General features: G+C 42.4%; 1 protein-coding gene across 2 annotated transcripts in view; it reads right to left on the bottom strand.

Moving 5' to 3' along the window:
• LOC131289148 (RNA-binding protein fusilli) overlaps positions 1–26,249 on the bottom strand; it is a 67,392-nt gene extending 41,143 nt beyond the window's left edge. For both annotated transcript variants that reach the window (XM_058318355.1, XM_058318354.1), the window contains exon 1: positions 25,942–26,249. In XM_058318355.1, coding sequence (XP_058174338.1) covers positions 25,942–26,070 — 129 coding nt within the window. In that variant the 5' untranslated portion in view covers positions 26,071–26,249. The remainder of the gene's footprint in view (positions 1–25,941) is intronic.
• Between the last annotated feature and the right edge of the window lie 1,156 nt (positions 26,250–27,405).

Raw genomic sequence — 27,405 nt, 5'->3', positions numbered from 1 at the left:
TCACGAACAAAAAAAACATACGACGCATGGTAGAACATTCCGTTTTCTAACCGCCAATGAAGTTAGACGAAACGCCACAAAACAAAGTGATTTAGCACCGATCAATTTGTGTCAATAGCCCATTCTACTGAAGGGCCAACACACATCGCGCTTAAAGTTGGTGGAGAAGGGTCCGACGACGCGATGTTGTGTTGTATGATTATGGGCACTTATCTCATGCGCATACAATGCGCGCTTTAGGTGCGTTCATTTTCTGTGAGACCTTTTTTTTGTGTAGCTCGAGAGAACAAACTACCGGCAATAACCATTAGCTCTCGGTAAGGTTTGCTACCTAATCCGGGGGGCTGGCTCCTGGTTGGTTCGAGAGTGCATTGAAAAGTGCCCGTCTGCGGTTGCAAAATATGCAACCGGATAGAAGAATGAAGCACCCTTTCGATGACCTCTGGAGTGCGCTAAGTGCATTGGATGAAGGGTAAGCCACACGCGCCTCTGTTCTCTACCTGCTTCAGTTTAGAAAATTATTCGAGAAGGAATTAATTTTTAACATCAGTAATATTTTCTAAGATTGCCCCAAAAACATTTTGTGTTTGAGTGACTACGTCGTTACAATATTGCATTTTTAGAACTACAGAACGCAGATTGTTGTGACTGTTATTCCCGGAAGTTGTTTTCAACCTGTTGACACCCTCTTCCCTTTCCGATACAAGTGAGGAAAAAAATCCCCCTTAAGAAACCGATCGTGACGCGCCCCGCGAGCTAATTATGATGAACACTGTTCGCGTCGCATCCTAAACGCCGCCGTATGGAGATATTGTTAAAAAGAGATTAAGAGCCTCCTCCGGTTGGCGCCATAATAATAATCGCTCATCTTGCGCCGCGCGCGGCGCTCTAATTGACGTTTGCGCATAATCACTGCGCACGATGATTACAGATCTTCCCTCCCTCCCTCCCAGCAAAGCGAACATCCGCCTGCCCCTCCCCACCCCGATTGGCCTTTCCGCTCTCTAAATCCGTTACCGTCATTGCGAAGCGATATGATTTCCCAAACATTATTCCTACCCCGAGTCACCCCGTGTGGAGGAGAGGGTGTCATCTTCGTCGGTTTGCAACACAATTTTTTTTTTGTAATTTCCTCTATCACCCTTTGCCCTTCCTTTTACGTGTTAATACTCTTCCTGTCTGAGGATGCACTTCCTTCTGCACAGCTTGGTTTGTTATTATACCGACTGACGTTATGCTACAGATTTCAATCATTGGCTTATTTTAAAACTAACGGCCTTTTTTACAAAAATAGAACTGTTTCAATGTAAAAAAAATACGAATCCGTCCTGTAAGCACCTGTATGTGTACGCCAATCAATCCTCGGAGTGATCGCGCAATTGCCATCCATCCCAAGCCCAAGGCAGTTAAACGTGGACGCGACGATCGAATGGATGGTAATTACATTTTTAGCCAACGAACCCACGATCGGACGGACGGGCACACCGGAGGGGGTAAAGATTGTAACATTTTCTCCTTTTTTTTAACAAAAAAAAACCCCGTGCTCTCTATTTATGCAACATCATCTAAGCAACAGAGAGGAAAAAACTAACGACACAAAAAAGAAGCTCATAGTATCGAACAGCGAATCTCATCTCGGAAAACGCAATCACTGCAACTGAATGCATATGGCGACCGCCGATGATGATGAACCTCTGACTCCCCCACCCCCCTTGCTCCCCCCTGGGAGGTGGTCTGCGGTGGCCAAAGGTCTGATTAGCTCTGCTTTGAACCGCAAAACGTATCTTCCGGTTGTGTTGTTATCCAGCCCGTATGTAGAGCTCGGTTTCTATTTTTTGCATTCCTCCTCGTTGATTGTTGGTGCATGCATTTTTTTTCCCTCTATTCTCCTGCACTTCTTACACCTGCGTCTATTATGCCCAGATTAACTTTGTTCCGGACACTGTTGACCGATAGAAGAAAAAAAATGAAATCAAATTATTCCGTCGTCCGAATGGTCGCGCGCGTTCCTATTAAAAATGATGAATCTTACAAAATAAACCTCCCCCCCTCCCAGCAATTGGCACGAGGCACGATTTAACTGTACTATTCCTCTTTTTTTCCCGGTGCAAGTGTGGTGGTGGTGGATGATGGTGCACAGCGCAGTAAGGATCGCGATTGTTGCACGCACGATGCAAAACGCGGCGACGATGACGATGACGGAAAAAGCACAATCAAGAAAGATAATCCACTTGTTGTCTCGAGTAGCGTTAGTTTTTGCCTTTCCTTCAATTATTGGCGTTATTTGTGCTAAACTTATGCAAAAAGTTCGTCGCATCTGAATCGATTTTTGCATCGGTTCCTCGATTGACCTGCCGTTGAAGTCTCCCATGAAAGCAATAATAAAAACGAGAAAAAATGAATACACCCGTGCTCAACATTTGTTATCATTTATATGTACAAGAAATAGTCTAATTAAACAGTATTTTCCTTCTAGCACACAAACGACACATCGATGATTGGATGTTGAATGTTCAAACATACTTTTCTAGAAGCTTACAGGAACTCAGGGCCCTCCTCCTTGATAAAACTGATCATACTCTCGCCACTCCACTCGACCTTTTGCACTTGCCATGGAGATCACAAATCTGCTTTAATCATACACCGGACCTCATATGAAACCGGTTGGCAGCATTGGAAAATATAACCTGTACGTGTGTATTGTTCAACCCAGCCCATCCCGCACGTGTGCAGCAAAGAGGTCGCTGTTATGACTTGGTTACGCTGCTGATTGATGGTGCTGACACCCAATAAAATCCGACCGCTCTCGCGGAGAACGAGAATGCTTTTCATTCGTGGCTTGAGTGGCAATAAATAATGCGTTCCCCGATTAAATGACCACCAACGTCCAGCGGTGGTAATTAGTACACGACCGTTACTTAAAAAAAAGGAAAGAAGGGCGCGAGCCGAATGGAACAGGTGCGGCATTAATAGTGCGTAGTTTTTCTAAGAATTGCACGCATACTAATTGGTTCGCAAACGGTTTAAGAACGAGTAACATGAATATTTACCTAATTTTAATTATTAAAAACTCACAAAAAGAAGCAAAGAAATAAACAATATTTCTTAAAAAATACTTCACATCGCTTATAAGCTCGTTCAAATCCTCCGCAGAAAGACTTGCTTCGGACAACAAGCGACGAACGCACTCGAACTATTTGTTTCAACGAACAACCTTCCAAACGGTAGCGTGGTTTAATTTAATGAGGTACCTTCACGCAGTAAACCACTTTATTTAACTTGCTCTTTCTTTCTGTGTTTGCAACCCTACAGCAACATGTTGAAGATGCGATGCTATCGTGATCTACTGCCGACCGGATCGGTCGAACAATGCAACTTGTGATGCTTCTAATTCCTCCCGATTAGCGTTTTTGGAGGAAAAACGATCCGGCATAAGCCGGAGGTCTTGTGGCAAAGTGCACTGGCTGTTTGACGGTTCGCCAAGAGAAATCATTATTTGCACACCCATTAGGGGCACCCTTTGGCAACCATCACAACATCGCATTCTACTGCGGGAGATTCGAACGTTCCGAATGCTAATGATGAGCGGGGGGGAGAGCGGTATTGTTGGATCAAGACCACGGAGGTGAGGTGCAAAAATATTGGCGTGGCGAAGGAAACGTTGAAGTCCGACTTTTCCGAGCCTTCACACAGCTCGGCACGTCACGCTAGTGTGCGCGGCCCTTTGACATGCCACGGCACATGCACCGGGTCCGATCCCGCCGGTGTGCGTGTGTGCCTCCGTGCCGCACGGGTCTTTCCAGTAAGGCGCACGCCACACCACCCTAAACGCAGCCACCCTTCCTCTTCAGCAGTGTGTGGCCCAAGCAACCACAAACTAGCTGGGGAAGGAAACTGTGTCGTGCGAAGGTAATTACACGGGCGAAGAGAGGTTACACGGAGCTGCTGTTTCGCGAGAGCAAGTGCAACGCACAAGCAGCGTGTTTGTGGTCGGTTTATGATTTTTCTGTTTTTCACGGTAACATTTTGTTCCCCAGAAATATGATCAAATATAACGAGGGAGCAAGAACGCGAGAACGTGATGGCGAATGTAAACGTTAGCTACTGCTGAAGCTGGCCATGGTACTTAAACTTCGCGGAGCTCCCATCCCAGCCGAGGCTTAAGTATTTGGAGAAGAATCGACGAGGGCACATTTATTTTTTTGTTTTCCACAATCTTTAGAGTATGAGACCTCTCGCTAGCAAATAAGCTAACAGAAAGGGGGGAAATTTGCAGAACACAACAGCAACAGCGAGGCGCAGTTGAGAAGCAACAAACAAACAACCGGAACCGCAGGAAAGCTCGAGAGATTCTACCAAGAGCTTGCGAAGAGAATCATTAACAAACAACGCAACCAAAAACTCGCAGTATTTGAAGAGGATTTTGTATGTTTCTTCTCTATTTGTATATTTTATTTCTTCTCTATCTGTATATTTTATTTATGATTGATTCTTATCATTTGTTGCTTTCTTTTATTTGTCTTGATTTTGTTTTGCTTATATGGCGAAATGATTCATTACAGAAACTCAGCGTTTCTCCAAATGCATGATCTGATTATATTTTAAGATAAATAACAAATTGCTAATCAATTAACGATTCTAAAATTTACGCCAAATGATATCAAAGTGAGGTTCTTGTTAGTCAAACCATACAAAAAACATTGCAATACATTTGTACCATGGAAGTATTGCCATGTTATAATAATTCCAATGGGAGAATCAAATGATATTCAATTCTGAATGTGTTTTTTTTCCAGCGTGAATCAAGTAAAATTCCGATGAGAAGAATTAATCACACTCCTTCACCAGTTCCCTTTTTTCCTCTCTCGCTTCTATGACAATTTCTCGATCTTTGCTCGTCAACCGTCGCCAACTGAGACGATCATTACGGTTGGGGACTTCAAATTGCAGGGTTGGTGTTACCACCAGTCGCTGCTTCCGGTACGTCATTATCCGGCGGGGGTTTGTGTCGTTTTGCGCTGCTACACCGGTACAAAAACAACAACGAACACACCAGAGGCTCGGTTCACCTGCACCAACAAGCGTCACACACAACCCGTGGCCCAAACTTATGATTATTCCACATGTAACGGTGGCAGGCAATAAAGGAGTTCCTGCAATAAAACAGTGTAGAGCAACTTCTTCTGTGTCTTACAACAATAACGCGGTACAATCATAACAAGTATAGAAATACTTACGAATGTGCTCAGTTGAGGCAACCTTTCAAAACAAAGATGAGTAAGTTTATCAACCTGTATGAAGGCATTTAATGCACAGTAAGCATTGAAACATAAAGCTTAAAAACCGCTTTATCAATGGTAGAAAACATTTCAAATACTGACCGAAAACAATCTTAAAACGAGGATCATAACAACTCAATTCCGCAACTCTAGCAATGAAGTAATCCAGACCTCCTTCTCGTTCGAACGAAATGGAGCATTCGTAGGCCGGGCTGAAATGAAGTCGTAACAGAAACTATGCTGCATTGCATACTTCTCACAGCCATACCCTGACTGCGCGCGTGTCACTGTATGATTATCCTTCCTTTACCACTTTGGAACGCGAAACGCGAAGTGGAGTAATCCATTATCAAACTAACGAATGCGACCACGATTATTTAATCAAAGTGGTGCACCAATGTGAAGATACCATTTCAAAATGGTAGATAACGAGTGAAGGTCTATGAAAACAATTGTAGGGATAAAAGATAAACTTTAATGAGGAAACCTTTTAAGGCAACCTTATTTAAAATTATGTTTAGATTCTTTGCAATGCTTCAACTATACATTGCTTTTAAACATTGGTAGCCTTTTTTCCATCATGATCGTGATGCTATTTTCATTCCATTTTCTCACAAAGAAAAAGACACATTCAATCACCGACAAATGGTCGGTTTTGTAGAATTGCATGTACCATACTGCTATTACCAAGTGCATTACGCAAACGCATCATCCATCGCAGATCGGTGCAAGGGATAATATACATATTTGCCTCGAACATTCATCAACGAATGTAGCCTTTTTCTTCACCGTTGCAAGATCACAATTTCACTCTTTGCTTCTTTTTTCTGTACCACTACCTTTTCTCTCTCTCACTGTCTTTAGCTCTTCATCCTTCTGTTTCACCGGTGGAAAGTGGGTACAAAGTGCGAGCGCCATCGGGGCAACATTATGCTACGAAAGATGAAACGCTCAACACACGCACGCACGCACGGAGGCGCACTTATCCGGAAGCGTTTCGAATAAATGATCGCCAAGAGGGGGAAAAATGGAAAAATAAAGAGCGAAAAGCTGAAACTGCATCGAAACCGAAATTAGAGCACACCCGCTTTAAAACGTGCCACCTCCCTTAGAGGTTGGTTTAGCAGCACATTTTCCACCACACCCATACTAGTACACACTGAACCAATAGACGCTCCGGCACGTGGCATTCGACCCATTCGGAAAAACGGGCCCGAAGGGCACGCGATGCAACGGTGAAAGTGATTTTAATTGTTTCTTGCTCTCGTTTATCGCCCCAGAGGAGGAAAATATTGAAGATGAAAAAAAACGAGGAAACCTCCCAATGGGGAAGAAGGGCGGTTTCGATTACGGCATCATTTGTAAAAGAGATGCACGAGAGATGCGCGACTTGGAGGTAATTTTCCACCTCCCGAAGAGAACGCACAGAGGATGAGGCAAATTCCGCCGGTAGCGAACGATTTTCCCATTATCGCTAATTTATCCCTCCCGAAGGCAGGGGGTGGCGCTTTTCATTCCGCCGAAGGCGTCAACTTTATTTCAAGCTAAGGTTGAGGTAGCCACGGACTGAACGTTGAAGGCAGATATGAAAAGCGAGGAACAGCATAATTGGTAGTCCTTTTCCCCGGCGGAATAGAGTCCTCAAACGAGCCAAGCACTAACCCTCGAGTGTTTGCGACATAACAGCCCTTTACTCTGTATCCATTTAAAGGGAGGATTATTAAATCACCCGAGTGTGCCTTCTCCGGCTCGCTTTGAGCGTAAACAAGGCTGGATGGGAAAAATTTGCAGACAAACAAGAAACCATCGTTGTGTATTTTTCAATCTACACCAGGGCTGAAATTTGTCAATCGAATTCGATGGAGCCCAATTTCAGTAAGCCACACAAATAGTGGGCCTGTTTTTAATCCCAATCCCCAACCTCTGTGACGAATTGGCGACGTCTTTTGCATTTATTATTGATCATCATCTTCTTGAAAAGAAAACCCGCTGAAAGGTTTGAACAAAAACCGAGCACCCCAACGGACCAAAAGTCGGGTCCCATCGAAACCCCCGGTGATGATTGGCTTGTGGAGCAGCAGCAGCAGCATAACCAATTGCCAACAGCCATTGTTTGGCTATGAGAGGATAATTTTTCATCCCTGTCCGCGTCCAAACCACAAACAAACATTGGCCGCCGCGGGGTGCATAAGAATGTTGCGCGCGTTTATTAAATGCCACCGCCGCGCCATAGACCGGTGGCAATGAAAAATAGGCAAATTAACCATTTGATTCGCCAGCTTTGTTTGACGTTTCTATTAGCAAACCTCAACGCGAGAAAGCTGAACAGCAAATATATTTGCCAAAGCGAGTAGGAAAACATTATTAATGTGGATAGAAAATTAACTAATTTCTAAATGACGGATTGGAGATACAAATAGCTGTGTTGACTGTAGTTCAAAGATTTACAAACGAATCAAGGTTTCACACATCTCACTGGAGTAATAAAATAGCACAATAATTATATTATTTATCATAACTCATATGGATAACGGATAGATACTCATATTTTTTATTTTTTACATTAACACGTTGACTGCCAAGCGTTTTTAGCACACTTTTTTAGAACAATCTTTTTTAATAAAATTTGCCTTAAACATTTATTAAACCAACGATTTTTGAAGGCTAAGCAAAAACTTAGCTTCTCAAAGAATTGACATAAAATATTCCTATAATTTTTATGTTGCATTTTCATTTATTTATAGATAAAAAAAAAATTATAACTTTTTAGAACTGTCACCCACTTTTGGGTGACATGGCAGTCAACGTGTTAAGGCGAGCAAAATGTTACAATTTTGCATTAAAATGGGACTAAATGAGAATAAAAAATTACTAAAAAATTAAAAATTGATTGATCAATTTAATGAACAATATAAACATTTCCTGAATTGTATCCAATTGGTTAGACTGTTGACAAGCTAAACAAAATAAGAGTTAGCAATCAATTGCGATGTTTTATAGGCAATCTACCAGACCATTTGACTACAATAAAAATCTTTCGGTTTATAAATTTCATATTTTCAAACAACACTTTATACAAAATTTTCTTACTACCATAACCAACTCTATCTGGCTATCAGAACCAACACATCGCACAACAATCGGTTAATATCTCGTCGAAAAGATCACTGATTTAACGGAAGCGAAACGTCAATAAAAATGAAACCCCAAATCGCTAAAACCAAAATTTTCGACTTATTTGGCTAAGCTTGCAAATGAGAAAGTTGTCCTCGATTAATCTCAATTTGGGGTATTACAATATAAAAATCCCTCCCCTCCGCTACCCTTCAAATTCTTCTTCCGATCGGATTTCGTCCGAGCTAAAACGACCGATTGAAATCCACCAGCTGCACCATAAAACGGTGGAAACGGTAAGAAAATTGGACACCGTCCGTAACACGTCGCGCCAACGGGAAAATCGACCATCATTCTCTGGTTGCTTTTCCAACAAAGCCCCCCCTCCTCCTTGTGCCACAACACAATTCGCGGATTTTAGAAAGCAAGAGTGAGAGAAGCGGGATCAATATAATCCAAACCAAAACACGGAGGGAGGGGGGTTTTCCCGCAAATGGGAGGAAGGTGGTGGCGGTTGCTGCTGGCGGAGATCGATGCCAGTTAATTTTACTGTGCCAAAAAATGGTGCATTGCACAACACAGCATCGGCTCGAAAGGAAAAGGCATCGGCGTCGAGGAGCATTTCCAAAATCCAAGAGCCTGTCTCATCGATTGCAACCGAAATCGCTTTTTCCATGAAAATTTGACTGTTTTTTTTAATTCACTGTAAACAAAAATTACTACCAAAAGAGGCACGCAGAGTGGGCAAGTGGCAGCAGAAGTGACGATATTTTTCGTTTTCACATTTGTTTTCCTTCTCGGGTGGCGTGCATTCGCGTCCAGCTGCATCCACCGCACGGGGCTGAGAAAACGGGGCAATTATGAGCCACAGCACAACAGTACGAGCGAAGGGCAGCAGGTGGTGGTGCAAAGGAAGGAGGAAAATGGGCTTCCAAGGAAAGGGTGGAAAAAATTGCATCAACCGCGAAATCGCTTTCAAAGCAATCAATCGCACCAAGCAAGAAGAAAACGCGACCGAGAGAGCGCTGCCGTGACCGGCTCTCCGATTGCATTTCGCTAATCGATGCCGTCCCTATATTCATTAAACACCGTGTTTGGGTATGCAATGGCACACACACACATTGCCGTGAAAAATCGACCCACCGTTCAATGGAGCATATTTCACAAACCAAAACATTAATTATGCTCACAAGCTTTACTTTGTTTGGGAGGGACTGTTGTCCTCGTGAAATTGGATGCATTTTCATTTTCCTTAGATTATGAGACTGCTTAACACGTTGACTGCCATATCACCCAAAAGTGGGTGATAGTTCTAAAAAGTTCTAAAAAGTTTTTTATCCATAAATAAATGAAAATGCAACATAAAAATTATAGTAATATTTTATGTCCATTCTTTGAGAAGCTAAGTTTTTGCTTAGCCTTCAAAAATCGTTGGTTTAATAAATGTTTTAAGCAAATTTTATTTAAAAAAAATGTTCTAAAAAAGTGTGCTAAAAACGCTTGGCAGTCAACGTGTTAATTCCGTTTTATTTTTCACCCTATGACTGCCAAGTGTTTTTAAGAACTAATTTTAGAACAATTATTATTGAAAAAATTTCAAATTTTATTTTGTGTGTTTGTGAGAAAAGTTTCAAAATCTTAGCGATTTGATATTGCATACGCCTTTTCTCATAATCTCGTCCCACAGTCCGGTGGAATCAAGTATAAAGCGTCGTTTGGGAACATCGAAACGGTGGAAAATTACTTCGCCATCGCCAACAATCGCCCATCACAAAACAGACGCAATAAATCAATGTGCAAAATGTGAATGTGCAACCACCACTTCCACCGGTAGCCGGGGGGTGTGCAAGAAGGACGGGATAATCCCCGGTAGAATTAATTTGGGGTCGGAAGGTCGGAATGGTTGGAAACACGCGAGCGTTTGCTGTGGCCTCTTGGGTTCTACTCCGCAGTGCATCGGGGTAGAAATGCGAACCTCTGATTACTTACTGAAGCGCACTAATGATGGACTGAAGCGCTGGCTAATGATGACGCCACGAACAGAACACACTGCCAGGGAACGCTAATACGCGCTGCTCAAGGGGTATAAAGGTTAAATCTTGAAGGCATCCTCGTGTGGAAGCAGCGATCTTCAACTGTGCGTTCTTCGTTGAAATAAAACGATAAAAGATTCGAACAAGTAAAAACATTAACCATCTCAAATAATAATTAGAGTAACTAAAGAACAAAGCTGCACTTTAAAAACTGTAAATACACCAAAACAAGTGTTTGAAAAAGCATCAACGCCCGCGATTTAAAAAGGTAGTTTTTCCAAACTACTAATTAGCGATAGTGCGGTTCGTTCGATCGGTGGTTTTTCCGGCGGTTCGTTGCGCACGCGATCATTCAAATCTCCGCCCAACTCTAACCTTGCGCACCGGAATATTGCATTGCAATGGTGGCCGGCCACACGTCGACGGTGTGGTGGTGTGTGAGTGGCGATCGCGGAGACGCGCACGTGAGCGTACCATGCGCACTCCTAGAAGAACATTGCATGCGCAAGGCTAGAATGCGCTAAACGAACATCGCGCGCCGGTTGCACACAGACACAGAGTAGCATTGCGCGGTGCATTTGAGCTTTCACTGTGATTGGCGAGGGGCATTCGCGATAATTTCATCAATCGGACGATGATGGGCGGCAACATCCGATTGGACGGAGAAACATACAGGGAATGTGTCTCAAGACGCTGTAGGGTTTTCATATCTAACCAGTAGCGGATGGGGATAAAAAATGATCATACTATTTTTTTAATTCAACCTATGATTGTCTTGACGATGCATTCGAGCAAAAAATGATTTAAACGTCAAAATGTCTAAAATTAAATAAAAGTAAGCTTCAATTAAGACACGCAGCTACAGCGATTATTGAAAGTTATGTTAAGGTGCAGATAGATGACAGCAACTTTCATTCAACAGAAACTTTCATTCATCTTGATTTCAGTGGACTGAACGTTTCCAAACTCATCATGCGTTTACACGACTCACAACAAATTAACGCTAACTGTCAACCGACAATGATGAGCCGGTAAATAAACTATGCAGAATTGTTAATGAGCTGTACTATTTAATCTCTAAAATTAATAATAACACTCATTTAGCGTTGTGAATCAAAAGTGAACTTAAATCGCATAAAACGACGCGTGTTTATTTCGTTTAACGATAATTTTAAATAATTTTATACTTTTGATTCCCCTTTTACAGCTGTCAGTTGAGTAAGTGTCAAATAAATTTCATTGCTATGAAATAAAATTGTTTGTTTATTTCGCGTTTCGACAAGTTAAATTGGGTTTCACATGAGCGAAATGAGTGTTTGCCAGTTGCTGTTAGGTGAAAGTTGCAATCGTTTAACACGTTGACTGTCATATGTCACCCAAAAGTGAGTATTAGTACAAAAAGTAATTAGTTCCAAAAAGTTGTTGCCCCATAAATAAATGAAAATGCAACATAAAAACTATAGAAATATTAAAAACAAGTTCTTTTGGAAGCTAAGTCTCTGCTTTGCCTTCGGAAACCGTAAGTTTAACAAATGTTTTAAACAAATTTTATTAAAATAAGTATTGTACTAAAGAAGTGTTCTAAAAACGCTTGGCAGTCAACGTGTTAAAACGCCTTTTACCTTATGTGTTGTTAGTGTTGTTAAAAGTATCTGTTTATGTGTCTGTTTATGTGTTTCTGTCTGACTGCCACAACTAACAAATATTCTCTAGTTCATTTTATTTCCAAGTTCTTCTTATATTTGCAACGCCTTCGAATCATATTGTTTTCTTTAAAAAAAAAGTCCAATTAATAAAACTAGAACGTTGGTTCTCTTATTTAGTTCAACTGTTGGGGAAAATTAATTAAAAATTCTGATTTCGACTAAAACAAAATAGTGAAATTATGTACCAAAGATGATCGTTTCATTATAGACGATCGTTCAACGTTTAACTCTTCATGAGTTTCGTTAGTTTCGCTATCTAACGAATAAACATTGGCCTATTTTTAATTAGACCAGGTGTATCGAAATGATTCATTGGCTAAAACTATTAAGACAAACAAAACTCGGTACGATAAATGAACGAATCGATCCCCAACCGACATTATCCAACCGTTGCACTACACAACTATTATCTCTGCACGCAGCTGCTGTTGCTCGATTTCGCTTTATGCAACCGCACAAAGTGTGTAAAATCGCTGAGGAAAATCGGTTCCCCCGACCCACCCAACCCGATCCCCTCGGCCAGCTGTGGACCCACAGGCCCCGGAAATAGGAAAGAAAACCTAGACACCATCGCTTGCCAACCAACCACACACAGACACCTCACGGTGGAAAACGAAAATCGGCTAAAAAGAAATGTGAAACGGAAATGCCAATATTGAATTTTCTCGCATTTGGCGCTTTTGCGTATCGTCCGTCGCCGCGTAATATGGCCTGCGGTGCAAGAGGAAACCAGCCGATCGCGTGGCCGACGCATATGTGTATGCTGATTCCGCCGCTGATGGTGGCAGGCATCCGATGTAACCGAGTTCGCTGCCGGGCTACTTGTTGTGCGTGTGGACCGCTTCCCCACCCCGGGGTTTCATCAGAGTAATATTATTATAACAACAAATTAATTACCACGACACGCAAAGCTGTAGGTGACAGCAGCAATGCCATTTGGCAGGTAGCAAAAACGGCTTTCCACCTGTCAAAAGTCGAACACCAGACAGAAGACATTTCAAACAAAACATAGGTAAAAATAGCAAAAATGTGTTCAAACAAAGGTAAAAATAGCAAAAATTTGTAAAACAAAGGTAAAAATAGCACACAAGCAGTAAATCGTAAAGGATTTAAAAGCTTTTATCAAACATTGAAATCATCATTGTTATGTTAGTAGCATCTATTATTAGTTGATCATCTCAATAAAATATCAATACAGTCACACCTTACTTATTTGTTTCATTGACTAACTACTGTTTTATCCTATGCTATTCTTACATTTGGCAATTGTTCAATTGCTTTATTTTCTTAACTTATGGTGCTTATAAATGTCACTTAGGTGTAGTACTAGTTTTGATTTTTTGGTGATTTCATGAACAAAACGCAATTTGTTTTGATATGATTTGAATGAAAAGATGCAGCTTTTTTGTTTTATCAACGTAGAATAAATTCTTAACGAACGAATCCAGTTATTTGTGCACGTACAAAGGACTTTTATTGTTAAAAACGCATAACATTTAATAGATTTCTCATAAACTTCATAATTAGAAACTGATAAAACTATCTATAAAGGATGTGACTAATATCTAAAAATATTCGGTTACCACGGTTTAGTGTAAGAACATTATGTTTAAAACTTATCAAATCGTAAATAAACTACAGAAAAGCTAAAAAATCTGCTCGCGTTTGCAGCAAATGGTGGAAGTAAATGGTATTACTCTTCAAAACTTCAAGGTCTGAGCTGCAGAAACGCTTGGCAAAAGCGTTAACTGTTTACTTCTATTTTCAAACCCCACGAACCGGCATACATTCGCCGTTCGTAACAAAGACTAAAGTTGCTACCATTCTAAGGAGTTGTTGCAGCAAACTGCATTTTTTGCTGGTGCATCGTGGCACGGTGTACTAACATCAGCCCGATTTCACTACCGATTTGTACTTTTGTAATCGAGGTATGGCGAAGTTAGATGACCCAGATCGTAATGCGAAGAGAGAAAGAGAGAAAAAAGAGGCGGCCAACAAACATCGGTTGGCGTTTTCTAGAACTCTTCCTTCCCACGCTGGTGGAATTTTAAGACGTTGGCGGTGGGGGGGGGGATCGTTCTCCCAAGGCAGACCGAAGGAAACCTTGGAGCCCTTCCGTTGAAATATGGATGCGAGGAAAGCAAAAACATACAGACATTCGAGCAGCAAAACAATGCTTCCAACACTAACAAACCAACAGAAAACCACAAACAAAAAACAACACCAATCGATACGTATTTAAGGCGTGTAAGGGCTAGTTAACCTACCTCACTCGTTCTCACCGCAAAATAAGCTTTTGATTCGCTAAAATAAGCACCCTCGAGAGTTGGGGCTCGTATGCGTGAAGGAGGGATGGATATGGTGTGGAGCCACGACTGACACAAAAACTAACCTAAACGCCCAACAAACGGAGGAAAACAACCCCGGAGAGGATCGCGCCATCGTCATCAATAACTCTTTCTGTCATTCAACCTCGATCGAATCGATCGCACCTACAACAACTGCAGGGAAGGGAGGGGAAAATACATAAGTAGCCGGGGGGGAAGAAAGAAAAGTGCGCTGAAGGAATGCCTTCAATCAAACATTACAAACCCATACCCAACTACAGAACTCCGTCTAAACCACAACCTCGCTTGGCTCACGCGATAGCCGAGGAAAACATCCAACGAAGCTCGAACGCTGGACGATGTTGACGTTATGATGGGTAAAGCTGGGGAATCGATTTGCGCCTCTGCCTCATCACCACCTCCTCCTTACGGTCCTAGGATAGCAAGAGCATCTTCCACGGATCGATACAAAAAAAACTCCATTCACTCTCACCCTCATCCGAAGCAACTCTTCTTCGATTTCCAGCAACCGAACAGGTGGGAAAAATTACCCAAACATTCCTTCAATGCAACAACGGTGAAGACACACGAAGCTGTGGCTTTAAAGATGGGAATACCGATGATAAAAAAATATATATACTGTTAATGTAAGACGAATCATAATGAAGCACCACTGGCGAAAGTGAATCCAACCGAGTCCTGCCCTCCCGGGCGCGTTTCCACACAATAGGGGCTTTAATTGTACCAAAATTAATCACCGAACCGAAAATGATTCGTTGGGCGCTTACTTCGCGGCATTTTCTTCAGAATGGAGAAGAAGGATAAGGAAAAAAAATAACTTCCAAAATGTTTCGCTAAATCTTAGGTAAGTCGCATCTGGAAAACATAAAGACGAACTGCATCAAAGTAATGGCCCCTTCTTACAAGTTCAAGTACAAATGGCTGTTTTATGCACCAAAAGACATTTTTGCAACTCATTAGATTTGATGCACTCGAACCTGCCAACTCTAAAGAGTCGAGGACGAAATAAGTTCCAACCCAAAAAAGCGGTTCGGTTCGCAAAATTATTACTTGGAATGTCCTTTAAACGGTTTGCCCATTTCCGACGCGCGTCCACACTTGAATGAAGCGTAGCTAAACACTATTCCCGACATTATTAAAAAGGCCGACGCGCTTCGACTAACGACGTCCGCATGACGGGTAGGAGCGACGAAGAGTCGCACTCTGCACATACGTCAGGAAGGTCCACACTTGGTATGGTAATCAGAAGCAGCCCAGTTGCAAGGGCAGACGTCGGCGAAACGTCCGCACGGGGTAATTTCGGGGGTACCGTGGATAATTTTGCATCATTTACGGTTTCCAAATGTTGAACACCCGTCGACGACGGCACCACCAACTTCTCCCCCAGTCTAGACGCCTCGGGCACTGGAGTTTTCGCTGTAAAAACGACTAGACCGACCAGGACCGCGCGAGGTCCGGTCTCTTATGGTAAACAGGTACCTGCGCACACGCCGGCGCACACAGGAGCAAAGGATTAATTGCAATTTAATGAAGTGTCCTTGTGTGCCTCCCCGTTTTTTTTTGTTTTTGGTTCTTGCTCGGAACGACTTTACTTGATCGTTTTGCAAATCAGTCGCACTGCACTTTATCTATCAAAAGCGCCGAGACGTATTTTTAAACCGAGCTTGTCCGAGAGCCTTCTAAATGTCCGGAACGTTGCGTTTTTGCGAAAAGCTTCTCGTAACGAAGATGAAACTGATGTCGATGGAGCGCGGAGTCGAAGGAAACGAGAACTAACTATTTTCCATTAGCATGATTAGCATTTCACGGGCAGCCAGCCGAAGAAAATCGAAACCCAGACGGAGTTCCCCCAATCCCGACCTTCAAAAAAGCCAGAATAATGTCGCAATGTGCCAAAAAACCGACCCTCACACAGACAGGCTAAGGAGAGGAGAGGACTCTTGAAGATGGTCACGACCGTCTCGCGGAGCTACAGCGCCATTAGACAAGGTCATTGGAAGAACGAACGAACTTTTGGAGCAACCGCACGTGGCAAGCTCTGAATATGCTGAAGAAGCAGCAGCGGGTTATTGCCTTTAGTCGGTGCTGCACAATTCGGCAACTGTATACTAAACAAGAATATAAAAACACCACACACACAAACACCGCGAAAAAGTGCTCTGTCGCCGGATGTTAGTCATCCGCAATTAAAAAAAAAAAAAGGGGCACACGAAATTAATTTAAAACTAAAAGTAATTAAAAGCGCATCACAGAAGACGTAAACAAATGCCCCTAACAAACAAAGCTCCTCTTCTCCCGAGAAGCATTCTCACACAACAAAAACCCAAAAATCAATATTTCCCACCGATCAATCACCGTTTGCGTCGATTAACTATTAAATTTGGAATCAAAAACTCAATTTCCTTTCCAAACAACCAATCAAAGCGACGGACTTCGTGCGCGCGGGGATTGAAATGATGTGCCAATGTTGTTGTGCGCTATGAAGAAAAACAAGTTAGAGTTCCTTATCGAAAGCGGACGATCGAAATGCATTTGATTAAATATGTTTACCTAACGCACAGTAGTGCTTCTTCCGAGCGTTAACGTCCAAAGAGGGGGGAAAGAGATTCGTCAAACACATTAAAACCCATCCGAGGTCCAATTAGGTTAAGCGATTAACAACGGTACTCTTGCGGTGGCCTGAAAATGGGCTGAACTCCAACCCCTGCGGGCAAAAGAGAGCATCCTTTGGAACCGTCGGGGCCAGTGAAAGTCTAGCTTTTTACCTTTTGCCTTCCACTCCGACAAGAGTACGCGCGCAGATTAAACGTACAGCGTGTTTTAACTACAGCCACTTCGTACAGCAACTCGTTGACATCAATAGCGAGGTGTGTTTTGCTTGCTTCCAATTTCACTCCGGTCCATCATCAAGTGCAACAACCGGGAGCGGCTCATCTCAGAGGCTTGGTTTGCCCGTCCAGGAGAGAGGGGGAAAAGATCAAGAAGCTGGTGATCAACCAACCAGCGGTGTGGCGGGGAACTACGGTAGCCTCACAACAGTAGACATCTTTGTATGCTCTAGCTGTGGTTTTTGCAAACCGCCATAAAATCTGGCAGGTTTCTCTATCAACAACTTCTCCGTTTGCATACACATCATCACCTGGTGTAACATCTCCCATATCTCATGCAACATTCAGGCCGTCATCAGACCTTCAACTCCCGGTAATTATGCTACAAAGATATCCAAATCCAGAAACAGGAATATAGAGCCGGCAACTCTTAACTGTCTTGAAGAACACACGGCTGTCGCAATCTTCTTCTACGTCTGTCCCGGACTGACCGGACAACACGCAGCAGCGTTGTTCGGGAAGTCTCCGGCGGCACGTAATTACCAGTTTGCGCTATTTGTAGCCGTGGCCCCGCTGTCGACTCCAGATGCCCGGCGATGGTTCTCCACACTTCAACATAGCGGAGAGCTGGATCTGAGACCACAGGAAGCAACTTCGAGTTAAAAGTTGCACCGGTTTCTCGCACACCATCGGCCTATAGTATGATATCATTAGCGGCAGGCGCTTCAACCGTACGCACACTCTGAGGCACGACATGCCTGGCAAAGGGTTTGGTTTACCGAAAAAGACGACATGGCTACATCATGAAAGAACTCGAAATTACTCGAAATTAGAGAGAGAAGTCTGTGTTGATTGCTCGCCGGCAGAGATTAATTACTGTCGTGAAATTTGTGTTGCTTACGACCCAAACTCCTGGAAGAAGTCTACCCGAAAAAAGGTAAAGGCAAGGAGAGGACACAGATAAGAGTTAGTAAAAGTTCACATATCCCACACGCCTCTCAAATAACCCTTGGTTGAATTCAGAATCAGACCACGATAGGCGATAGTAACTGAACTCTACCAAACCGGAAACGTGCGCTATCTTCCCAGATATAGCACAAAGCCATTAGAATTAGTTTCAGGAAGAAAATACCTGCCCGCGGATATTGTCTGTCTGGTCCGGAAACAAATATTCGCAATCCATGTTGTTCCGGTTCTCGTTCTGTGTGGAGAACACACATTCTGGGTGTCTCCTAGAACGGAACAAACTCGAGAGCTAGTTACGGGGCGTTGCTCGCCTTCCCGACACTAATTGGGGTCTTTTATGTTTTACGTCGTGCTTCCTGTGACCCGGCGGCTTCTCCCCACTCCTCCCCCGCACACGAGGCAAACGTTGTTGTTAAATGCTCAAATCCGTAATGTGCAGCCGCTTCCTTTGGGCTAGGTTTCGGGGGCCCGGAACGAGCAATTAGGAGATGCCTTACCTTTTGCCGGATTAAAAAACAAACTGTTCCATTTGGTACAATTTCCCCCGTAAGGTGTGCGCACTATGCCTTAACAAAACAATCTTTCTCTTCTCGCTTAGCTGAAGCGTAAATAGGAACGGTTTTCCCCAGCCTTGGGTTCGAAAAGTGACTCCCCGCTGGGGAGACCTTAACCTTAACCAAGCCATTTGTTTGGGTAGTTGAAACGTAAACAGTTCGGCAAATAGGCAGAACCGGACCAAAGGCCAACTGATTTTGTGAAACATAAATATGGAGCTAAGAGAAAAACAACGATCCATCATTGTAACCCATGTCAAAGAACGATCTGTTGATCTCTGTAGCATCATTAAAATGACATAGGGAAGAGCATTATGATTTCTTCATTTCTGTCTCACTGCACCTTGGTAGTGTTAAGAAATAATGTAAATAATGCATTTTAATCCAGGCTAGTGAGCAAACTAGACCTATCCTTACTTATATTTCAGTTGATTATTCCGTTTTTTCATTCTTCTTCAATCGGATAATGCTTGACTCTTCCAATTCATTAGGAGATAAACTTGTGGCACGTGAAAAAAAAACCCCTATTCATCACAAGTCACTAGCGTCCAACATCCAAAAAGAGATCTCTATCATACATTAAACACCACCTTCCGACTCTACCAGGTCCATTACACCTTTGATGGCATACGCTGCTCATCCAGCGCACTTGATGGATTATTGGATTTGACTTTTGATGCATATACCTCTCCTCTGTGAGTTGGTCGTCGCTAAGTAATTTTTTCCTACTGAAAGTACACCTGAGATCGCCTGTAAGCAGGTAGTAGTATCGGACAGTATCCACACGATAAGATAAGCCACACTTCAACGAAATGTCTATGCCATGCCAAGATGGCAACGGGACGCTGCTGCACCTGAGAGGTGGTGCTGCTTATCAACTTCCAGCCACCGCCGACAACGACGACGAGCGCCGAAAATCGTTTCATCATCCGTTATTCAACGAGCAGTTTTCTTTTTCATATATATTCGCTGCTCACTTAGATAAGCGGCGCGGTTCACGGTTTTGATACGACGTTGGAGGAGCTGCGCAAATGGCCTCGGTGTGGGCACATCTTCACCGCCATAAAGCACCGAACAAAAGTCCGGCCTGGTCTTGCCTCGGGAAAAAAGGCAGAAAGCGCAAGGTGATGTCAAACGGAGGAAGTAGTCATTATGGCGTTTTAATTTTTGCTCATAATTTTTATCGCACTAAAACCAGAACGCGTGCACTGGATGTGCGATGATAGCAAAGATGATGGTGATAAGTTGTGAAAAGTAATCTCTAAATCGCCATTACATTATTTCGTGAAAAAGCCTAATCAACTCTCTCCTTGGTATCACCCAATCAACAGCAATTTGACTCGATTTAAATTTTAGGTCAAAGTCGTAGAAATAAATCAGTGTCACGTACAACATCTTATTATTTAAAACATTTTTTGAATGTTTTGATTCATCTTTTATTCTTAACACCTTACTTTTATTGTTATGTAAGTGGCTCTGCTGTGAATTTGTAACATCTTATAACTTTGTTGTTTATCCCTAATATACTTTTTATATTTACGAACTGAAAGATCAAAACTTATTTACGCTCCTTTTACGCTAACTTCCCACAATGCTCTGTTTAAAATAGACGTTACGCTTATCAGGCAATTTGAACCGTACATCCTTTGTTACAATTTAACGCAATTTACACGTTGTATGCCACGTCAACCAAAAGTGGGTGACAACAGCAAATAGTTCTAAAAAGTTTTTGACCCATAAACAAATGAAAATGCAACATAAAAACTATAGTAATATTAAAAACAGATTCATTGGGAAGCTAATTCTTTGCTTGGCCTACGAAAACCGTCAGTTTAATAAATGTTATAAACACATTTTATTAAAAAAGATTGTACTAAAAAAGTATGCCAAAAACGCGTGGCAGTCAACGTGTTAAATCAATGTTCTAAACCCAACAAAAACCGGTCATGCGTGTAGAACGTACTTAACTCCAACGACTGGAGGACTTCGCAGGTCTCCAAAAGAAAGAAAAACCCAATACCAGCAGAAAAACGCCCGAGTCCGTGGCCGGGTTCGAGTGCACCAAGAACCACGAACCGGGCGCAACATAAATCACCATATATTTAAGAGTACTCGACGCGTTCTTCTCCCCCGGGGTCGGTTCATTATGGATGTGTTTTCGCGTAAGTTTTGCCTTTTTATTTCCTTTTCCTCCACTTGGACATTCACGGGGCGCCGGTCTTGACGCGCTTGAAGTACTGGCCAGTACCAGTAGAACAGGCCCGATACTTATTTGACCTTTGTGTCAAACGGTAATTTCCTTTTCGCTCGAAAGTGTCTTCAGCTCCTAAAGGCTCGCGCCTCGTCGCACCGAAGAAAACCGGCGGTTTTCTGTTGCGGTCTTTGACCAAAAAAAGCCCCTACGGTCGTCGTCGTCAAGACTTAACACGTTGCGTACCAAGCGTTTTAGCACACTTTTTAGTACAATTTTTGAAATTATAATTTGTTTATAATATTTGTTAAACCGATTGTTTTCGAAGGCCAAGCAAAAACTTAGCCTCCCAAAAAATTTATATAAAATATTATAATAATTTTTATGTTGCATTTTCATTTATTTATGGGTCAAAAACTTTGTTGTACTAAAACTGCTGTCACCCATATTTGGGTGACGCGGTACGCAACGTGTTAAACCGACAACGGACTTTATGCACTTCTTCTTGTAAAACCCACTATAAGATGCAAGCTGAACGCACTCGTACGGTTACATTTCCAACGAACGGAAAAAAGGGTTATCATCTGATCAAACGATGCATTTTTTAAACTTTAGAAAAAATAAAAACTAAGGCAATGAAATTCAATTGTACTAAATTGTACTAAAAGCTTTTAAATCAAAAATTTATTCGCCAAAACAAAGGCAACTAACTCAACTCTCTCGATTACGAGTAAAGCTACCGCACAAGACATCTTCAGAAAGAAAAAGGTGGTCATGGTGACCCTAAGCCCCGAGCCATCCGTGATCCGTGGTTAGTGCCTTTTGAAGCGACAACGATTCGGAACAAAAAACGGACCGTCCAACGGCAAGGGTCAACCATAGTCCCCGACCTGGACCACGACGACGGACTTACGATCGGTGCTCATGCATTTTACATGACGCAACAAACTTGAACGGACGGGTATATGGCGCGCGCGTTACGTGATTCTTCGCATTGTCGGCCTTTTTATCGACAACAATCTAGAACGGAAGCAGAACGATCGCAGACGATCGACCTGAAAACTATCCCCATACGTTTCTTATCTTCAAACAAGCGGTAGACGACATTTTTCTTCCGTTTATCAATGGGTTCTAGGCGCTAACCATTCTTTCCCGAAGAGAACTATGTTATTTCCTGCTTTTAAAGCATTCTCCCTTTGTTGTGCTGCACCGCTCGGAAAGCGGATGCGGATATGACCCCTTCGCCGATCGATCTAGTTCGATTACTTCGGGCGATAAGAAAGAACCACGCGGGTTTGGTTTTTCCCCCGACTGCGCTCTGAACACTGCTCGGACCGTCGTGACCCTTTTGCTATTCGTACGAAAGCCAAACGGAAATCGAAAATCGGATATGTAATGCATTATTCAGATGGGCACGACAGTCGTCGGCGGTAGCACAATGGTTGCCTTGGTTCTTCTTTATGCCAAGCGTGCGTGTGTGATGCAAAAGTGCATTCGGTGCACATTTAGTCCGGAGTGTGAGTGACGGGGTGCTTCATCAAAATAATTTGCTAAGTGAATGGTAAAACGATTTTGTTTTTAAATTGGCCCAAATATGATGTGAAGATTTAAACGCTTGTTGTTTCTTTCGTTGTACAATTGTTCTATATTTGTTTTATGTGTTCAGACGAAAATTGAAGCACACTTTTTAAAAATATAAACCTACGATTAATTTTGAAGATTCAAGTGTGCTGAGCCCAATCATTGGCTACTAATGATCCATGTTTTTATAAAACTCAAAAACGCCTTTTTTTAATAAAGTAACATACATTGGTTTAAAAATATACCACTTTTGGTTGCTCGATAAGTTTTTGAGCATTTTACAATATCAAACCCAATCCAAGATTAGTTTTGTATTGAGATAAAAATATGTGAAATCCAACGAATAAGGTTATTTTCTACGACATTTCCATTCCTTATATTTACTTAAATAAAGATTGACGTAAGAATTAATTATTTATATGTCAAAGTTAGAAGTAAAAATAAAAGTAAACATAAGATAAATTTCACTTATCGCAACGATCATAGTTTAGTTGTTTAATTAAACCCTAAATTAGTTTATCAAAAAAAAGATAATCCCGCAAGGATGTGGTGACCTTATTCAAAAGAATGGAGAAGTTAAATATATTCAGAAGAATTGCAAAAAACACTTAATTCATAAAATTATAGAAAAGATTAATAAGAAAACTTGTTTTTCAATTTGTATTCCTTGTCTGGAAATTCATTTATGCTGAATTTTACCGCATTTTGTGCAAAAGAAAGAAAAATACCGACGATATTCCCACGGAAAAAGATTAATCGCGAGTGAGAAGCTAGCACATCAATAACAATTTGCCGCAAGAAATGATCCCGCAGTCATTTAGTCATGCTCAAAGTACTAAATAAACATTAACCAATCAACAGTAAATGTTAAATGTGAAAAAGATTAGTAGAAATAATTACTCTGCTGCTGGATGAAGATATTACGTTTTCAGAAGAAGAAAAAAAATGTTTCCCTACACGCAATTGTGCGTTAAGTACCAGACGCATTATCAAACAATTACCCACATAACGGTCCGTCCGAATAGTTATCTTAAGCGAACTGTTCTCCTTAACGCCCCACGACGCATTCCCACCCGGGAAACCCACGCCAAGATCAAAGGTTCTACACAGATACCTCCTCCTGCACACTCTTCCTAAAAAAAAAAAACACCGATAAACGAATCGATTATGTCGGCTGGCGATTAGCGGCGGGCCGTAATCTTGTACGCCTAAGTGAGGTGAACAATTGATTTAAATCTCCGCGGACAAGATGCGCAGTTGCCCCGAGAGATCGCTTCCCCGATAGATAACAATCGAGCTGAGAGAGCGTCCATCGGTAAAAATACGGATGGGAAATGCAGCATTTATCACCGAACCTAATCTGCCGCTCCTCCTAAACCCGCTTTACAACATAAGATCTTAATACACGAGAAGAAGAAGGGGGGAAAAACGGTACACGCGTGCCAGGGAACCACCGCCCGGTGAAAAATAACAATTCAATCCCACTGGTTCATCAAAATAATTTATGACTTTAAATGACCTCCACAGTGCCTCGGGGCTGGGGGGGAAAAGGAGTTGTGTTTTCCCCCCTGAGGGCAGCCAACTGGGTTTCATTTTTTTTTTTAACCAGTAGCAACACATGTACGGGAGGACGCATGTGCAATGAAAGAGGCTGGGCTAGTTTGCAAGAGAGCAAGGAAAAAAAGGAGTACAACAGTACACCGATGGAAAACCTGCTCGCCACAAGCGAAGCCAAAGTCGGTTGGGTTAAGATGTTGGTCAATATAAAGAAAACAGCTTCGGGGGGAGTGAGAAAAAAAAACACGTTTACTGTACAAACACAACAATCGAATCGGTCAAAAGTGAACGATTTTATTTTTTCCTTTTTTTACATACATCGATGCAACTATCGCATCGATGATCTTTTCGCGCGATCGCATAATGATCCGGCGCGGCACCGATCAAACAAACAGCTCCTCCTGGTTTTTCGACACCTCCTCCGTTTTTTTTCCGAAGGACCACAAGAAAACAATAAGGGAAAAGCGAAGCAGTAAATCAAATAAACGGGGAAGCTGCTTTCGCCATTCCGCCGGGCTCGCGGGATTATTCCAATTCGGGCTTCTTTTTTATATCTACTAGAGTGAGGCGACAATGAGAAGCAATTTTGGGGGGGAAAGATACGGATCGAAAATGGATCGCCAAAAATTGGCTTCCAACTGGTTCGTTTCCTCCCTTTCGAGATTCCCCCCCGCGCCCGTTGAAAGTACTACGAAGGGATTTTTCCATCACTTGGATAAATGATCCCCTTTTTGGCTCGGAAAATTAAAACTGTACATCGAACCGTGGTTTCCGCTTCAACTTCGAACCGACATTTAATACGTTATCAACGGATGATCTAAATAAATGTCTAGCCCCGATTGGAAAGGAACGAACGGCAACGGAGTTTCTTTCCGGAGAAATTTAAGGAACAGTGTGAGATAATTATTATGTTAGCCGTTTCGTTCGGAACGTGTTTCATGAATTGAATTGGAAATTGATTTTTAACGAGACCCAATGCTAGTTACAAATTATCAAGAAAAAAAAATAACTCATGATGGTCCCGAATTTATTCTAAAGGCACCTGTTTTTTTAAATAATTTAAATTATTAAAACTTTTGATTTGCATGTCTACCAAACAAAATTTGTAAACAATAATGACTGCCAAAACTGAGAGCCTAGAATTTAGAAGCACACCAAAGCATTCGCTTCTTGTACTTCATCACTCCGAATGCCTCGAGAGTTTGTCCTTAATGAAAGAAAACATACGAAAAAGGTGCTACGTAAAATCCAATAAATAAAAAAACCAGGTAAACCCCCTTCTTCACAGGATCCCGGTTTGACGAAACGTTCAATTGGATTCAAGGAGTGTCCAACTTGCTTCTCAACTCTGCTGCCGCGAAAAGCTTCTCGACAAATTGGCTGAGAGAATTAAATATAGAATGGCAAACGTTTGCGCGCCCACCAGCCTTTGGCCGGACCTTCTTGAGCGTGAGCCACTGGAGAGAAGAGGGACCACCGCTAGTAGCTTGAAGATTGCCCATTACTTTGTAAGACGCATCAAGGTTGTGCACACATAAGGTATTCTCTGTACGTGTGGCGTTGTAAAGCATCTCCAGTGTCGACCTGTCCAAACACCGAGTGGCGGACGAGCGAAGAACAAGAAGTAGATAAAATCCCCTTCTGTAACCCCCGGGGTCTTCGCTTATTTATTTTACCGTTCCTTTCCTTTGCCCCCAAACATTTTCATCCCAACACACGGACACACACACACATCCCGGAGAAGATTAGTATGTGCCTTCCACAAGCCCGAAATTTTTACTTACATTATTTGACTGCACATCGATGATTACGTAAATCAGCAGTACGACCTCCTTCTCGTCCGAGCCGAGCCCGGCCCCGCTCTGGCCGCACGTCGTCACATGCAGCGCCACCACATGGCCCGGAAGCAACATCTTCGTCGCGCCCGCGAGGTTCTGCGCCGTGGAACGCGATCTTTGACTGCTGGCGCACTCGGCTGGATCTTACGAAGCGAGCGTTCTGCGAGCGTCTCCAACTCTTGGCCCTTCCTGCACTCGACGCACCAACCGAAAGATCAACTCGCCCCGCAAAGTGGTTTCGTATTCGTCGGTTGAGGTTTTTTTTTTTTTTTTGTTGTTGTCAACTTGCTTCACACCACTTCTCAATCACGCCTTACACGCGGTTGGTTTTTTTTTTGCAAACTACCAGCAAATCTTAATCACTTTTAACTATTTCCACTGTACTGGGAACACTTTGTTTTACTTGGTTTTTTGTTTGAATCTGCGGGTAAAACATGTAACTCACAGCAATGGTTTTTTTTGCCCGTAACAAATGCACCCAAAAAACTGAAAACTGAAAACTATAAAATTTAGCAACAGGTTGCTATGATTGAAACCGTAAAACTGATTCACACACGCATTCTAGATGGAAAAATGTTGACAGATAAGCCTGACTGCTTGTAGTTTGACGTGGATCACTGGAAAGAGAATCGGGAAAAGGAAAAAAAAACATTAATAAGAATGATCTTTTTAATGGAGAATTCTTGCCCGCGATGGGGAATTAAGCAAAAGGCACTTCAAAAAGGATTTAAAATAATTAAAGAAAAACATACTTGACCAGTTAAAAATCGTACTTTCGACTGTGCCAAGGAAAACTTTCCCAAAAAAAGCCAATTTAAGGTTCCAGAACTCATAGATTGATAAAAAAATCAAAAATGACTGTTGAGGAACAGAAAAACTAAAGAAGACTTCATCGAAAAAAACACACATGCCATTTAAGTGCAAACATTAAAATAAAACACATACAAGCTGTAACAATTTTACATATTCTGGGAAGCTAAAGGAATTACGGTAAGGTACACTCGCCGTTGGTTAGTAAGACGAACGTATCAGAAACCCAGAGAAAGCAGTGACGGCCGACTACGATGCCCGTAAGGACGCCGAAACCAAACTGTCCCACCAACTGGAGGTCAAGCGACGATACCCACAATCGGTGAAGGAAAAAAGCTCCTATCAAATGAATAAAAATAAAAAAAAAAAGAAATTAACCGACCGAGAAGTCACGGATGCTCCCCTTCGAGTGGAGAAGAGAAAAGAGCGATAGCCATTATGCCCCGGCTCGGAAAAACATAAACCCCTTGGACGAATGCCTTTGGTTGGTTTGGACCAACACACCATCGGCCTCTGCTGTGCCTCCTCCCCAGGCAGTGCCGAAAACGGCAGAAGGCCGTCCCCTCCTCTAGTGTGCGTGCGCGATGCTACCGAGGACAC

Source organism: Anopheles ziemanni, chromosome 3, assembly GCF_943734765.1.
Source record: "Anopheles ziemanni chromosome 3, idAnoZiCoDA_A2_x.2, whole genome shotgun sequence".
NCBI classification, from domain to species: Eukaryota; Metazoa; Arthropoda; class Insecta; order Diptera; family Culicidae; genus Anopheles; species Anopheles ziemanni.
Note: the sequence above shows the minus strand (reverse complement) of the source record. Positions and strands in the feature narration are given on the sequence as shown.